Genomic DNA, 18,164 nt, shown 5'->3' with positions numbered 1-18,164 from the left:
GGGTCTCAGGTGGTGCTACCACATGAACACTGATGATGCTGAAGTTGAGAAAGATACCCCCTTTGTTTCAGAATGCAACTGTTGAGGGATCATTTCTGCAGAAGCCAGAGGGGTTGCCAGGGACAACGGTGTAGGAGCTGCACATCTGGGATTTGGCAACTTCTGCTTTTTATTTGTGAAACATAGTTTAAACAAAGTCGAATGTAATTTTTTTTTTCCAGAAAACTATTAAAGAAATATAGTTATTTTGCTGATAGATTCCAATATTAGTTTATACCAGGGTCTGGGTTTATACTCGATTCTGATTGGCTGCAGCGTGTACATTAAAAAGTGATAAAAGAAATTTCTCTTAAATAGCCTAAATGTTGTACATCATTGCCTAAACACCAGATGGATGTTATTCCACAGTTTATCACAACAGCAAGACAGTAGAAAAGATCATCTGTCCTTTAAGTGTCTCCACGATGGATATATCAGGATCTCTATCAAATTTGACCTTTAACAACAATGATGCCTTCAATTTTAAATACTTCTTTAGGTCTTACTTATTTCTAGCTTCACATAAAATGGTAAATAGCGTACACATACGTAGTTCTATACAACCTTCTTAGAAGTCCCAAAGTGCTTTACAGTTCCATTTACCCATTGACATACACTGATAGTTTCTCTGCTGCTAAACACTGGCGCCAACTTATAACCACTAGGAGCAACACAGGCTTCAGTGTCTTGCCCAAGGACACTTCGACACGTGGGTCCACAGAGCAGTAAAGCTGCAAGCTTTCCAATCAAAGGTCGACTGCTCTACCTCTGAACCACGGCCGTCCATTATATAAAGTGAATATGTCTTTATGAATTGAATTATTCATGAATTATATAAATTGTTGGTTTGTTGACACACTTTTAATGATCAGAGTTAATGTTGGATGTTTCTAGCAATCAAAGTGATCCAGGAAATTACTTGTGAACTGTGTTCCTATAAAACAAACGTTTTCTTCATCATCTGGACAAAAAACAAGCGGTAAGAGGACTTTCTCACTAAAATTATGCTTTGTATCACTTAATATGACATTTAGTGTATGTCCCAGGTTCCTCCACTGCTGCAAAGCAAGGTTGGTGCGGGCTCTGGATCTGTTACCATGACAACGCACTGCCCATCAAAAAGTCTACTTTTGATTTAACATTTATCTCTTCAATAAGCAACCATGCCATGAGTGGGATAATGCCCTTCGAGGCACGAACTGGCACAGTGACTGCACTGACTAGTGCAGAGTGTACCACAGTAGCTTCTGCAAGCTCCATTCATTTCGGCTAATGAACACCTTGTCGGGCATTATCCTTTACTTGATTCACGAAAATGTATAGTGCAAAGAAACAAAAACAAAATATGCTTTTTTTTTGGAAGAATTGGTGGAAAATAGAGTCATTAAAAATGTCTGGATTGTGTATGTGTTGACATGTTTTGTATGTGGGCATTTTTGGAGCCTACAGGTATGTTTGTGGCATTTGGGCGTGTGTCTGGGCAGGCCCCGCCCCCTTTTGGATTTATATTACCTATAAACCTGACTGTAATGATTGTAAACATCCAGCAACTTGTTGCCTTATGCTGCTTCACGGTTTTACCCCCCTCCTCTTTAATCGCCCTCCTACCCCCCCCCCCCCGGGTCTCCCTCTTTCTTCTTCCCTTCTTTTCTTTTCTGTCTGGAAAACAAACAACAACAAAAGGCTGTTACAGATGTGAGAAAGATGAATAAACTTTAGCCTAAATTACAAAAGGGGTTTACTTAAACATACACCTAGGGTGTCAAATGTTTCATAACCCCTATATTGTAACTGTAAAATATGTCCAACACAAGAGGCTTTCAGCTCTCATCTGTTTGTTTAGCTGTTAGACAGGACAAGTAAAAAAAAAAAAGACTGTTCTTTTATAAAAAAATTTCCTTTTTACACCGGAGCTTTGGCTCTTGTTTACGCTCTGTCAGCTACCAGATGTACTGTGTAATTAACAAGTTATTATACCTTTAATCACCAAGAACAAGTTGCAAAAACAGCTACAGACAAACATTTATTTACTCAATTAACTGAAAAGTCGATCTCTTTATGCGATTTTCTACTATTTTTTCCTATGAAACCACAATACTTTGTACTCTACATCACCTATCAGGACTAAATGACATCCAAGATCTGTTTTTATATCAAAACTACATTAATATAATTAAAATGTAAAGTGAAAAAAAATACTTTTTTGGAAATGATTCAAACAATGAGTATCTTCTTCACTTCCTCAGAAATAAGTGTTTTTAACTTCCACAAACTTACCTACCACTCATTCCCTGTTCATTTTTTTCTCCTAAAAAATATTCCATGACCTTCACATCTGCTTGGTATTGGATCTGGAGCCTCAGTCAAATATACCCGCTTCACCTTTTCCTACATGTGAGCGGCACACACTGCTGGGGCCGGCGAGGGCCCTCCCCTCGGCACTGTAGATCAAATTGCTTCAGTTACTGAATTGATTAAGGGATCGTCCTGGAAACGGATCTTCCCCCCTCAACTTATCAGATGTCTTCAGCCACCCACGCATGAGCCCGGTCTGCAGCCGGAGGTGACTGCTGTATCACGCTACTTGGATGATCATTTAAGTCACTCTGCTGGAAAATATATATATACAGAGGTTAGAAGAAGCACACTGAAAATATTGGAATCTTTTCCAAACTTTTAGCCATTTTAGCTAAGAGATGCAGAAACGATCATGTTTTTAAAAATCTATTAACGTATAATTTACTAAACATAATTTTTATTTGTTAAAAAAGAAAAAGTCTTACAAGTTTTAAGACCCATGAGTCTCCCCATTTTGTTCCAAATATAGGATATGAAACGCCCCAAGCCCTAGATTTTGGCTTTTCTTTTTTTTTTTCCAAATCAAGAAGATGTTTGGTGCTACCCAGAGACTTCAACCAAAGCCTCTCTGGGATGTGGTTCTCAGTTCCTTTCTGGAATTGAAAAGGCAGCCCCTCTTCCCACAATCTCATCTTTGCATTGTCAGTCCTGAGCCCGTTACTTCCCCAAAACACACAGTGGACTAGCAATGATCCACGGGGAAATGGATGAAGGCACTTGGGTTCTCTCTGAAGCTTCTGGTGAAACAAACACTGAACAATTTGGTCAGACTTCCACAGAAGTGTAAACAAGACTTTGAGATTACATCAGAGTCAGCCCTGCAACAGACAAACAGGAGGAGCCCTATGCTGTGGGGAGACATCTTCCAGGAGAATAGTGAGTGAAAACAACCTTTTCCCCACAAGACAAAGTGTAACAAGTGATTTATCTCAAAAGTTTAAAAAAAAAAAAGACTGCAAAGCCAAAGTTCTCCACCTTGTGTAGCTCGAGTTTGTTTGGAACATTAATGGAGCACATCCTGTGAAATTAACGCCACGAATGAGTGAGGCTCATTATAAAGAGGACCAAGCGAGACGGTGAAGGAGCGAATACGTCAGAAAATCTGACCAGCAGTGCAGTCTGCTATGGATTCATGAACCACAGTGTCTGTGCTGAGATATATTTAAAAATCAAAGGCAATGAGAAGATTTATTTTTTCTTTATTCATTAAAATCAACATGAAATTCCCTGTTACACATTCAAAGTTATAAAGAAAGAAAAAACTTGAAAGTAAAAATGAATCTATTTATGCAAAAGAACACAAAGCCTCTTTTTTTTGAAAGAATTTCCTGATTGGAAAGTGTAAAAAAGAGCGTAAAGGTCAGTCGATGCCTCTTTGCTGCAATAGATGGTCAGGAGATTAAAATCAATAATACAAGATTAATATTGTATTTAGCATGAATTGGAAAAAATCGGTTTATCCATTCACTGATCACACTGAATGGCTTTCAGGGTCGGAGCCTAGCTTGGCCGCTGTTGGGCTAAGGCCTTGGCCTTGAAAGGTCACTCGTCTGTTGCAGGGCCACACAGTCCCAGCTAGATTACAGATACGTATGAACCTATGAAGCATGTTTTTGGACTGTGGGAGGAAACGGGAGAGCCTGAAGAAAACCCACGCATGCATGAGGAGAACATACATCCTCCACACAGAAAGGACCCAGCTGAGTTTTCGAACCTACTAGCTATGCGTTTTATTATCCATTTAGAAAACTGTACACAAGTTAGATTTTTTTTGTGTATTGAAGATCCAAAATGTAGATATCCCCCCAAAAATATTACAAAGTCATTGCATAAACGTATCAAAACACCCACTCCAATCATCTTTTGAGCTACTTTAAAACCGTTCCTAGTTGGGGTTTTTTAATTAGAATTTTGCCATTTTTAGCCAAAATCAAAAAATGTGTAGTTTTTCAAGGACACAGTCTCTGCAGAGTGGAAGGAGTCATTAGAAATGTACCTCTGAATTGTGAGCGCCCCCTCCTTCTGCTCCCTGTTGCTGCGAGCTCTTTGTTTACACACCCTCCCAATAGCTTACAGCCCGTCACAATCCCAACCTAACTTTAGCGGTGCAAAAAAAAAAAAAAAAATGGCGAACAATTTTGGAGCGATCCAGCCAGTTTTGAACCAGTTGCCAGTTTAGAATAGGAAAACAAAGAAGTACATGGATCTAGTCGTCTACGGGTGGAGGTGTCAGTATAGAGTAGTCTCCTGCTCCTGATTCACAACAAATTGAATAAAGAAATTCAATTTTTAGCTTAATTTTCTCTGAACGTGTCCTCCATCATGAGAAAAATGCAACAAGAATATGTTAAAAACATGATTTTCACCAGTGAAGCATCAAAAAGCTATAATATTTCCAAAATGAAATCACTTTTTCTTTTTTATGTACCGGTATATGTATTTATAAACCCACAAAGAAGAAAAATGTTATTTATTTATTATTATTTTTTCCTTGTAGCCTCCACAAATCAACAGTTTTTATTTTTTTCTGGCCCAGTCTAGTAGCGCTTTTCGTGTTTCTTCCTCCACTGTAATAACAAAGAGATTCTGTGTCAACAGCAGAAGCCACAGGTGAGTCCTTGAAGGTCACTTGCAGGTTTCACTCTGTTTTTTGGGGGGTTTTTTGTTCTTTTTCCTTCATCTGCTGGGTACAAATCAAACATGGAGTATTTTCAGCCTTCGTGAGATACTGAAGAAAAGCACAGGAGGTTAAGCTGAAGGTCGGGAGTCATAGTGGGACTGAGGAGCCTCTCCTTCTGTCAGCTACATTTGTTGATTTGGAATAAACGGTGTCAGTTCACGTGTTGGAAACTGTGCTCGGTCTCAGAGTCGTCAGTATCACACTAGCAGAGTTCAACAATCCAAATATATCAGTCGGGATCAACTGCTTTTTTTTTTTTTTCCATCCCGGCCGCTTTTGACCCTAAGCCTGGGCCGCTGATGTGCAGAGTTTTGACAAGAAGCTCTGGGAGCATTCGTTTGCTGCTAATTCCCTGTCACCATCAGTCTCTGGATGCTGAGATGCACATGGAGGCCATCCTCAAACACACACACACACATATATATATAAATGTGGAGTGGCCCTGGCCTCATCGCTGTTGCCTGCTGGGTTTCTCTGAACAAAATGATTATCACACTTCAGTTAGCACATGTCATCGAGCCCAGCCTGTGTCTGCCATGTCCCCATCGCATGTTCAAATGCTGACACTTACTGACAGCATCGCTGGTTGCTTTATGCTAATCCAGATTGTGGGTGGATGTCTGTGTGTAGTCCACCCTTTTATTGTTTTGCTTTGGAGTGTTAACTCAAGAAGCCTCTCCGCGTGGCACAATCACAACAGTCCAACCACTAGAAATTCTGGAATTGTCTTCTCTCCTCCGCAGAGAGCGGCGACACCTACCAGAGGCAGGTGCTATCCATCTTCAGCATCGCCTCGGGGATCTGTCTTCTTGGAGTGGCGTGCATGGCTCTCTACCGCCGCAACAAGTGAGTGATCCCAACCAGAACCACATTAGTACAGTGAGCCCCTGGCTGTGCACAAGAGCACTTTACTATCATGGCATGGAGCCCAACCAAAGTGTGAGTCAGCGAGAGGATGTTTTAGCAAGGCATGAAATCTAAATTGTGCGGGCTGCATTTGGGACAGATACTCATGTAAGATTTATTCACAAAGTGGTTTTAGCAAACAGGTATGTCAGAAACAATTCACCCAAAACAAAATATGCCCGAGCCACGGCCAGTTCACAAAACGGTGGACCTTCAGTTTGAAAGGGTTTGTGTGAAAGCCCACTTCTCCCTCCATCCCCAAAGTCAATTACTTGCTTGCAGGTGAGAAACAAGAGAAAAATAAAGAGGACAAAGAGAAGCAGAGAGTAAAGAAGGGAGTTAATATAGGTAGTGTTGATTGAATTGGTTCCACAACAAAAAAAAAGAGGGTTTTGTTTTTCAGCAGGGAAGCGTTCTAAGGTGCATTTCGGAGAGCCCAGTCTCTTTTTCTGTTTTCTGAACAAATGTACCGCAAATTATCGGAACAGGCAGATCCTGTTTAATTGATTTGCTTTTCTTCAAAGGTTGTTTGACAGTCCTGCCCGGACAAACAGCCTCCGTCTTTGCTGTTATCTAGCAAGGACACCGGTTTTCGTTCAAAACTGTACTTTGCAGAGATTCGCATGCTGATTTTTGGGTAGAAAACAGAACAAACCTTTTGGTTTTCTACAGAGTCAGATAAAGGTAAAAAAAAAACATATGCATAAAGACAAAGTTGTGCAAAAGAATTTGTTTAATTTTACATTCAACATGTCTGCTTTGAATACATCTTCTGTTGTGTTTAATGAGAAATTCCCATTAACTTACTTTCAAAAGTGCATCACAGGGTTACAGGTACATGTAGCTAGTCACGAAACATCAATAACACTAAATCCACATGCTTTTTGAGCCCCTGTAATTAAATAAAAAATAAAACTTTGCATTGATCCAATTGGGAAATTATCTTGTCACCAAACCTCTGTTAAAGAAAACCTATACTAATAATACTAATAGCAGTGATCTCCGCTGCATTTTGTTGTTGCCAGCTGATCGTTCAAACAATGCACCTGCAGATCGTTTCATACCCACATGGTCCAAAAATGGTCCAAAAATGAGCCACATATTAGGTATAAAGAGATGACAAATAGAGAATTATGAAACAAACAGGCTAACTCTGAGATAAAACAGGCTAACTGGTAAAAAGCATTGGCAATTCGTAAGAAAAGAGGGAAAAAAGGTCAGTAGTATCAGAAGACCCATTTGTCTTTCTTTTTCTGAGTTGTTCTGTTTTAGCTTCATCTAAACACCCCTAAATGTGGTGTAATTATTTTATTTTATTGTATTGTTGTTCATAAACTACACTGTCTCTTGCTTATGACATCACTGCTGAGACATGAAGGATGGGGGTGATCATGGGTGTGTCCAAATTCGAAGGCTGCTTCCTTCAATGGCCGCGGCCTTCCTGGGTAACGTGGGCCGAGTCCTTCGTCAAGCGGGTAGGCCGGGTTTTGACGGCTGTGAATTTGGACCAGTCTAGCTTTTGGATAATTCCAGCCGTCACATCGGCGAATATCCTGTCGCCTAGCAACCGAGAGTCCCGAACAGAGAAGAGTAGTGAACCAGGCATGGAGCTAAAAATTTTCCTGGCTTATTTGATCCAACTTTTAACCTTGGAGGCGTAATTATTTTCCAACTCCGGGTCCAACTTCACAGTCCACCATTGTTGTCAGAAAAAATCCCCAGGTTCAGTCGCAATGCATCTTAGGATATGGATAGCGTAGAAGGATACACCAGACCAATCCTTGAAATTGGGTGAAATTGGCCATATTTGTTGGTCGCATTTGAAGGAGTCATTGAATTTGGACGTGTGGCGGCGCTGTGACGTAAGCAGCCTACAAATACAGCCCATGAAGAACGCAGACCTCCAATTTGGACGCGGTCATAATCTCTATATATCAGTGATGTACATTTACAGAACGATAAAGTAATGCAAAATTAAAACATATAGCAAAATATTTGAAGAAATCAATTTTTTTTAAGTGTGCACAACTTTCCTATGAGCATGCGTTTCTTTTCTTACCCCATAGTCTTCTTTCATATTTGCGCTCAAAATAGCATTTTCCCCACGGTAAATATGTAACATGAAGCAAGGCTGCACATATTGCTGATGTTTACCAGAGCATCTATTTCATCTTTATTATCATAGATTTCTATTTAAGTGAACTTTATTAAGCAGTAAGCAGTCCATTATGTCATGCAGTATGATGCATGAGCCTGTTTACTCTCTGGGCATGCCTTATTTCTAACAGATGCCACTACTGGTTCCACTGCTACATAATAATGGTTTTAATCACAGCTTCAGCATCCCAGAAAGTTATCACTTTTGCTTTATTATGATATCTTGCTGTGCTGTTTAGTTAACTGTTCATTTTTTGGCTTTCCTGTTAGATTCAGCTTTTAAGCATTGATGCCTTTATTGCAGACACATTAGAGCATTAACAAGCAATTACTAACAATTAAAAAAAACAAGATATGAAGCAAATACATTAGCTGCAACTGGAACAACTGGAGCTTAAGAACAAAACAAAAAAAAGCTTAATTTTTGAATCTTCTCAGTTTTAATGCATGAATTGTTCTTTAGATTGTATTTAACTTTGGGCCAGACAACAAGTGCTGACTCATCTGTAAAGATCAGAGAAAACAGATGGCACTTTTTAAATGAAATGCTGTCATTTACACATTTGATAAACACCCACAGTAAATGAATGACAGTGTGCGCGCCATGGCTGACAGAGGGACAGAGACACTCAATCACACCTTGTGATTTTTTTTGTTCCCAAATGTATCAGTTCAAATGTCAAAAACTTTACCATAGTCTAACATGATGCACATTACGGGATGGTTAAATTGCATATAGTTTAGTTGTTGACTTTAACTAAATAAAATAAAATAAAAATAGGTATCATAAACTTTCAGCTAAGTCTTTTTGCTCTTGATATGTGGGATGTGGGAGGGGTTGAGTCACTGACTATTATCATTTGAAGGACAGCAGACACCAAAATTGGGGTGATGTTTGCGATTTGCAGATAAGAAAAGATCAGGCTGACAAACTTTGAAAATTTATCACACAACCAACTTGTAATTGTCTTAACATTTCGATGGCCAAAATACAAAACCTCCTATTGGCAATTTGTTTATTTATCTTTACATTAGACGGTGAGAACAAGGATAATCCCACAAGAAAATCCTGCCCTTTTTATGACAAAGGTCACAAGACAAAAACCTTCTATCAGCATTGACTGGAATATCTGAAACACATTTTTCTTGTTTCTTGAAATAGTTTTGTTTTTTTTCAGATAGGAGGTTTTGTATTTTACCCATCGATATGTGAATATTCGACTGTGGAATGTCCACGACCCTCAATGTCCATTCCAGATCAACTATAAGTTGCTTTATTAGTTTATTATTTTAGTCGCCAGTGACACCTAAGTAACACATGTTCTTTGACATACCGTTAAGTCTTCATCGCGATCAATGTAACTGTGGCCTTTGCGCCAATTTGTGGTGCAAAAGCCACTCTTCTCCAGGGACAGAATGGGCTGATATACATTTTTCGCATAAAAGTGTTGCAAATCAACACAAAGCTGCATTTCTTCGCTTTACAATCCACTGGAATTATACTAATTGGGGTCACAGTTGGAAAGTAACAGTAATCAAAAGAATGCCAACACTGGAACAAAAGCTGGAGCGTTACAGGGTTAAAAACCACTTTGAAACCTTATTATCCATAACAAAAACAAACAATACTGTACTTTTAATAGATCCTCAGTCTTTTGTTATAAATGTTTGTTTACATGGACATGATCTTCATAACCTTCAGTTAAAGCTGTGCAAAAATTTAGAACTGTAACACTTAGTGTTTACTTTACTACTTTGACCCCGGAGAACAAACCTACATTTTTTTGTTTCTAAGGAAATTCATGAATGAAACAAGTTAATTACTTGCAGTAAATTGTGTATAATAACACAAGCAAAGCAGAGATTTAATGGTGAGCATACAGAATGCTCTTTTTTATTCTGTTTGCATAGTTTCATTGTCATAGAAGATTTTGAAACATGACGTTTCTGTTTTCTTTCCTTTTTTCCTTTCTTTGCATATATTTTCCTCCAAAGGAGACACAGTGAAAAGCTCCAGGCTCATTTCTCCAGCAGCCGCAGTCTGAGAGACTGCAGCGTCAACGCCTCCGGCCTCATGTCCAAATCCACCCCAAGGTTTCAGTACAGCCTTCATCTACAGAACGTAAGTCTAAAGCTGCCACTGATTTAGATTTCCAGACACGTCCTAATCTTCCTCATCAACACTTTATGTTTCGAGCAAGAGATCTATGACATGGCTTGACGCTCTCTCTTTTGCCTCTAGCATTCTGTTTCTAATCATCTGACATGGGTTGGTAGGTGATAGGCAAAAATCGTGAGGCATAAATTAGCTGAACGATATGCAGGAAAAATACCGCTTGTCATGTTTCTAGTGGCAGATTTCTGTGACAATCTGCCAGTTGGAATATTACATTTGTGCTGGTGTTGAGGTTTGTAATTCTACTGTGCAAGAACAGGAAGTTTTTAAAAATGTGTGCGCTGGATTTAGTGATTTTTTTTCGGGTTTGACAGAGATGAAAGGAAGAAATCCAACTTTCAATATAAAGCACTGTTTGTACATAACCTATGATTAATATAAATAAAATAAAATAAATGATTTGGATAGTAAAAGAAAATTCAAACTTAAAAAGTAAAAGCTAAAACAAAAGACTTTTTCGCACACACGAAAACAAAAAATCACACATAATGCTAACACCACAATTTTATATTATTTTTAATATGTTAAGGCAAAATGAAATAAATGTTTAGACATTTATTTAGAGATCTTTGGAAAACAATCTTTTCCCTCATCCCAGGTCTCACCCAGTATGTCCTACTGAGAGTGATGCCCCACCCCTGCTGACACATACTTCCTTTTGATTGGTCGATCTGTAATGGGATCCTATGGTGGCTTTCATTTAATAGCTCAGAAAAGGCAGGGAAAAACACATACATAAACACTTAATGCAGTCCATTCTTCTGCATTTGCAGATAAAATACACTCACTAGTGCTGTCACAATAATGTAAGTTTTTGTCTTGTTTTCTGCAAGCTAATGCAAATGTAGAAAACAAAGCTGACTCGTCTCTCACACTGAAAGTCTATACCAGGGATGTCAAACTCCTGCAGTTTTTCCAGAAACCCTGCTTCATCTACTGCTGATTACCTGGATCAGGTGTGTTTTTAGCCAATAAGGAGCTTCAATGACAAGTTGGTAGGAAAACATGTAGACCTGAAATTGGACACCAACATGTTTCATGCAGAACTGTGTTGCAAATATAACATTTATGGATTTACCAGTGCTTTTAGCACTCCTGGCCAAATATGATACAGATTTGGGTCATTAAATCCAGTTCTATGGCGCCCTGTATGATGTACCATGAAGACAGAAAATGTTCTTTTAAGAAAAAGAAAATGTTTTTAAGGAATTGATCCCCTTCCTGCTGTATATCCCTAATTCCCAATATTTAGGAACATTTAATTTAGCATCACCTTGAAATAAAAAGCACAACCGGAGTGTTTTCTTGTTTTTTTCTTTTATTATTGAAATAGAATTCAGGCATTAAGGGGTCAATATTTTGTTAGTATTTTTCCTAAATATTTTGATCATTCCGAAAATTTGTAGATTTACACTTTTTAAGCAAAACACAGAAGACACACTTACAAGTTTCACCGAATGAAAAATGAGATGCCCAAACTTTCAGTGTGAAGTTCTGCCCCTCTTAAAGGGGAGTGGCTTATCACAGGTTTAACTCTTCAGACATTTTTGGGACCGTAAGACCTTTTGAAACTAATGAACACATTTAAAATATTTTTTAAAAAAATCCGGGAGTGGGGTTGCAGAAACAATTTAGGCTCAGAAAATCAGATTTCTGAAAGAGTGAGTTTTGCTTAAAACACAAAAAAAAAAAACATTGTAGCATTTTTTTATTTTTTTTTGGACAGTAATAAAACCCAATAAACTATTTATGAAGCTATGTTGTACTACCAAATAGTCACAAAACCAAAACAGTCCGGAGAGAAACAGGATGAACTTATTTCTTTAAAAAATATATATATGAAAAAGAGAAACACAAATCAAACTCCTGCTGGCAAGAAAAATGGCAGGGTGCCAACCAAAAAAATGAAATAAATAAAACGTGGCCTAGTATGAATCACAGGCCACCGCTGCCTGCAGAGGTAAGCTCTGCAGAGCTGCGCTGACCCGTGAGGCACGTGGAGGCTGTAGATGGCACAGATGCAGCTCAAGTCTCCACAGAGAGGTAATTATACTCGAATATACAGTTGCAAAGATCTCATCAAATAAGTGCAATCGCTCATCATGACGCATTAACTCTCTGCTGAATGTGGCCCCCTTTTTTTAAATTCATTTTTACATATCTGACTTGTAATTATCCAGCTATTCACCTTTTAGTTGAATAATTACAATTTTGATATAACATGTCTCTTTATTCTGATATCTTTCTTATTTGGAATTCATCATTCAAGCTCGGCCTTGTTCTGTCTTTTTCTGTTTACTCTTTTGCGGGGTTCTTAATAATTGAACAGTGTCTAGTGTCACCCACTGAAAAACAAACACACCTCCAGCTAACCCCACCCACGGAACTGCAGCTGGCACTATTTAAAAGCCTTTTTTTTTCTGCACACGTCAAATAAAATCCCAGTTTGGAGCAACTGACAGCTGAGAAGAGGTGTGCATGTGAAGTGTTTTTTTTTTTTTTAGGTAAATAAGGAAATATATTTAACTTTCTAATGATCCACAAGATCTCAGCTTGTAGAAACTTTAAACCCCAAGCAGTCCCATGCCTGTCAGAGTGCGATGTGGTTCAGTCAGATGAGGCCCTGTGGCAAAATAGCGAGCTATTACATTAACACCAGGGCGGTAAGATTGTAGTGACAGAAAAGTGCTGGTGCTCCGCATGACGTGAAGCCTTGTTTCCAAGCACAAAGGTTTCATCGCTTAATCCAGAAAAGAGGTCAGGAGGGAGTAGAGGAGAACAATGAAAGACAACATAAATGTCTTTAAAATCTTCCTGTGTGTGTTTTTTTAAAGACCCACTGATGACAATTGTGGGAGTATTTTTTGTGTGTTTTTAGCCTGTTCTAGTGGCCTTTTTCACATGATGGAGAACACAAAGAAAACTAAGCTCAAGGTCCAAATCTTATCATCTTTTGATCAATTTTCAAATCATTCCCGGTGTTCTTTTAATTATGATTATGCAGCTGTTAACCAAAATAAAAATAAAAAACTGAATTTAACCATTTCTAGGACATAAGTAGGACAGAAGTTCCTTAGAAAACACCTCTAAGTTGTGGGTGGGACTGTTAACACAAAGAAACCTTGAACTCATTTCCCATCATCTCTTTGTTTGCACTCTCTCCCAATAGCTCACAGCCCCTCACTAGTCCAAGCTAACATTAGCAGTGCAACAAAAGTGCATGTGGAATGTTGGAGCTATCCTGCCATACAGGTTGAAGCCAGATGCCAATTGGGACGATGAAAACCAAGACGTCTATGGATCTAGTCGGCTACAAGTGGATGCATCGGAATAGACCAGAATAGACCAGAGCAGAGAGCTTATGGCCCGCTCATTGTTGTTTCTTCATCATAACTCCAATTTTTTTTAATGGTATTTATTCAACGGCTACTGTTTCACCGTGATATTTAAATACAGAGATACTCAGAAAAGATAATCTTAACTTTTAACCCATGTTTATAGATGCAGGTCCATCTTCCTTTTCCTTGTCTGAGCTGGCAAAACTGTACATCTGGATATTTTATATATTGCTTGCCTTTTTTGTCGCACCTGTATTGTAAGCTTGGGGTTGTGAGGGGCTGTAAGCTAGCAGGAGAGAACGTCAACAAAGGGATGATAGGAAATGAGGACAGGCTCACTCTGGGCCAATAGTCCCGCAAACAACTCAGAGGCGAATTTTGTGCAGTAACTATGTCGACACAGGTTTTTTTGATTGTGGCTAAAAACAACATAATCATAATTAGAAGACCACCGGCAACGCTTTAACAGTAGATCAAAATATGATTGGAGTGGGTCTTTAAGGGGGGATGTGGATGATCACTGCCCGTGAGTACCAACAGTGGGAAGCTGAGCTGGAGAGACTAAAGAAAGATTAACAAGAGAAACCCATTTTTCCACAAATTTGACACAGCGACCCCAGACCACTGCTCCTCGCCTCCCACTCCCTGAGCTCAGAACCATCCAGAGAGAGAGAGCACGGTCTGTGGGTGGTGCCGAGCTCCTCTGTTTTTCTTTTTTTAAGTTGCACTCACAAAATGAGAGTTTTTCTGCAAGGAAGAAGAGAGGGATGTGATTGCAGAACAGCTCAAAATGTTTTTGGTGCATCAGAGCACAATGGTGTTTTTGTGTTCTTGGAGATGGGGGGGATGAGGCCAGTGAGCTAGAAACAAAAGGTTGGTTCTGCTGAGGCAGGTGCAGAGGGAAGGATAAAGCTCAGGTCCATTTTGGGCTTTGTCTGCCGTTCCAACTCCATGATAAAATGATGCACTGTCCCATTTTTCTTTCACGGCCCCAAAAATATCTCAGCAAATGTTTTTTGGCAAAGTCGTTTTCCCTCAAGGCACATTGCATAAGAACCCAAAGGCTTGTACAGTGGAATACATTTACATGACTTGATGTAATAATTGATGCAGACATGCTCAAAGCCTGAGAGGTTGCCCTGTTGTCACCTAGAAGGGATGGTATGACCCGCCGTTTTTCAGGGGTCATTTCATTCCAGCTCGCTGAACCCTTCAGCTTTACTACATGGATTTGCTGTAAGGACGGCGTTCAACTTTGAAAGGATAAAGCCACATCACAAAGCTCTAATATCAGTTTCACTCCAGGGGCAGAATGTCACAGTTATTCAGAGAATTCCACTGAAACTCGTCCCGCTTATTGTTAAGGCAGCATGACTAATACCTAGTTCCAGCTTAAAGTTTTATGAGATGACAAATGAGCTTCTACAGACATGAAGAACCTGCCATTTTCAACCACTAGGTTCTCAGATGTTTGTTTTTTGCCGTCAAATATTGTTCAAAAATCTTTTTTTTTTTCATAAAGTTCAGCAGATTTGAAGATCTTAAATCCTGCGATGGCTCTGAAAATGTTTATTTTGTTTTTTCGTTTAATCTCTTTTTATCCAATAATGTATCTCCATTTCTATTACTCCTAAAATTCAATCAAAAATTTACCAAAGTTTGCAAACACCTAGTACCCGGTCAAACGGAATTTGGGGCAAAAATAATAACCCCCGCCCTCAAACAATTGCTGACATCACAGCAGTCAAAACAATAAAAAAAATAACTGGGCTAAAACCTCTCAACAGGGCTCAAAAAACTGTTCAAAATCCACTAACATAAGCTAGGATAACCACAGGACATATGGCTTGGCGTCCCTTTTGTTATAAAATGGGAAATTCTCACAGTTTCCCACAATATGTGAAATGAAAACTTTGGTTCAAGGTAACTTCATAATTGTTTCCCCACATACTACCAGCTTAAGTCTACAACTGCAACTAAGGCTTTTCTTGACCTCTGACCTTGGGAAGAGGCCGCCATTTTGAATTAAAAATATATATATTTTTGGTACCAGCTACAATTTTAAACTCCTCCCACTGATTTCAATCTGTCGCCTCCTAAGTTCTTGAGTATCATTGGGAATTAGTGTGGAGAGCTCACAAAAGTAGCGTTATCCTTTTGACTGCACATTTTTTTACCAGAATTATGAAAATTGAATGCATGAATCCATGCATGGAAGCGTACATCATACACAAACAACTTTCTGAACTATTAACGGTTTTATAATGTTCATTCCTCACAAAAACAACCCCAAAGCGGTATTTTGATCCATTCCTGCACATCTAAGCATTCCTCTAAAAACCCGGGTCCTCACATTGTGATGTACATAAGAACCGCCCCTTCCAGGAGGAGTCTGCACCGCCCACTTTTTCTGTGGAACAAGCACCAATCTGCTGAAATGCATTCATTTTCTATGCACATATGTTTGTTTTCGTGGGCAAAATGCAGTCAGAGATCCAGTGGCCTTACATCCAGGTGGGAAAGTAAGCTGCGAAAATAATTCATATTTCATAAAAAATGTGTTGTTTAGGGTGCCGAATAGCATGATTTAGGTCCTTTAATGCTATTTAGTCAATCGATTTTAAATTTAGCAGAATTGGCCACTCTGTAACAGTTTTTACATTTATTAATATACCAAAAGATTGACAGTCTTAAGATGAAAAAAAACAGAAAATACCTTTTTAATATAGCCATTTATCATAGCTAACAGATGGTAGCTAGCATTAAATTAAAAGGAAAAGGGTTCGCTTGGGATTTAAAACTAAGGAAATGGAAATCACCCAACAGCAAATGTTTAGTTGCAAATTATCTTAAGGCTTCAGCAGATGTTCAGAAAACATAAGAACCCAGAAAAATATGAAAGAGCAAAGATGGAATATGAAAGAACTATTAAACTGTTCTAATGGTCCAGAAAAAATTACTTAAGGATTTGAAAAATGCAACAATTTCAACTTTTAATTTATTTGTTAATTCCCTATAAAAATAAATATGCTTCAGCTGTAACCTTTATTCATTTGTAAAAATCTTGTGTTTTAAAGAAAAAGAAAGCTCTTAAACACATGTTGAACAGGAAATGATTGGGTGGTTTAAAAAAAACAGAAAGGTTTCACATCAGCTGGAAGCTGAATAAGTATTAACAATCTGTGCAGGACTCTTGAGAAAAGGAGAGCTTATTTCTCTGCAGGATCTTCCCTGCTGAAGGATGAGTAAAATAAAATGACTTTTCTAGCCGCAGCTTAAGGAGTGGGCATAATGTGCAAATACTTGATTGAAAAAAGGTAAGAGCCCCAGTATAGAGCCTGGGGTTTAAATAAAACACCAGCACAGTAAAAAAAATTGCATCAAAGAGTTTTTGAGTTGCAGAATTTTGAGCGTAAAGTATAAAACACTGTTTTCTGTCAACTTTGTTTTTTTTCCACCTAAGGAGTGTCATTGTTAGGAACACCAGATTGAACTGGTGAATGGCGATCTGAGAGTGATAAATGTAAGAAAAAGGTGGAAAATTATATTTTATGTGGTTTAATTGAACTGAAAATGAGTTTTTAAGTATTTATTGCATTTTGAAATAAGCCAAATGTGGCATTAAATTATTAGATATAATGAGACATTCATTTTAATTAAAGGTAAAAGTTGTAATTTTATGTACTTCCCAATCCCAATTATTGAGCAATGATGCTGCAAACACAAAAATGTATATGATAATATTAGATATATGATTTTTTTAAAGGTGTGAATTAGTATTTTATTACATAATTTATTGATACTGCAAATTTATTTATGTTTAATTTGAGTCCTTGAAACTCACTCTTAACTGGTTTGTTTTATAAACATGTTTATTGTCTTTTAAAAAACATGTTTTTTTAAAAATCCTGACTTAAATCGAATAAACTCTGAATTTAGATGTTATGTCTGAATGTTATTTTTTTCCTCACATGCATAATCATAAATATAGACTTTTGTGGTACTTTTGTTTCTTCTTCCATACACCAACATTGCTTTTTCCATTTTTTTCTTTATCAATAGTGACTTATAAAAAGCAGGATGTGGAAGAAAAAGTAAAGAAAGGCTGTGGCATGCAGCTCTGCCATTGTCTGCCACCAGCAATTTACGTTATCCCCTGACACAGATATCATCCCACAGGAAGGTTTGCTGTGACTCTTTTTCCTCAGAAAGCGAGGCGTTCTCCGCCCGTAGGGTATATGAGAGGGAGGCCTGAGTCCCACTCTTTTATTTTTTATTTTTTTATCCTGCACAACTAAGAGCAGCAGTAACAGCTCCCACTGGGAGTCAGCAGTGTAAGGGAGAAAGAGGGATGACAGCCCCGAACCAGCTCTAAGTCACATGCAGCAGCTTTAATGGCGTGCAATCAGACCGAGTGAAAGGGCAACTGGGAGAGAAGTGCGGCTGGAATAACAGAATTATCTTTTACAGAGAGGTTCTTGAGGCGTCTGTGGCCCCTGTGCCACAGCTC

General features: G+C 38.5%; 1 protein-coding gene across 4 annotated transcripts in view; it reads left to right on the top strand.

Moving 5' to 3' along the window:
• nrg3b (neuregulin 3b) overlaps window positions 1-18,164 on the top strand; it is a 255,711-nt gene that overhangs the window by 215,806 nt on the left and 21,741 nt on the right. For all 4 annotated transcript variants that reach the window (XM_011487979.4, XM_011487980.4, XM_078937479.1 and 1 more), the window contains 2 exons: window positions 5,821-5,923; window positions 10,136-10,262. In XM_011487979.4, the coding sequence (XP_011486281.1) occupies window positions 5,821-5,923; window positions 10,136-10,262 (230 nt within the window). The remainder of the gene's footprint in view (window positions 1-5,820; window positions 5,924-10,135; window positions 10,263-18,164) is intronic.

This window comes from Oryzias latipes, chromosome 19, assembly GCF_053564925.1.
Source record: "Oryzias latipes strain Hd-rR chromosome 19, Olatipes_Hd-rR_3.1".
Classification (NCBI taxonomy): domain Eukaryota; kingdom Metazoa; phylum Chordata; class Actinopteri; order Beloniformes; family Adrianichthyidae; genus Oryzias; species Oryzias latipes.
The sequence above is the reverse complement of the archived record's forward strand: the minus strand, read 5'-3'. Positions and strand labels throughout refer to the sequence as shown.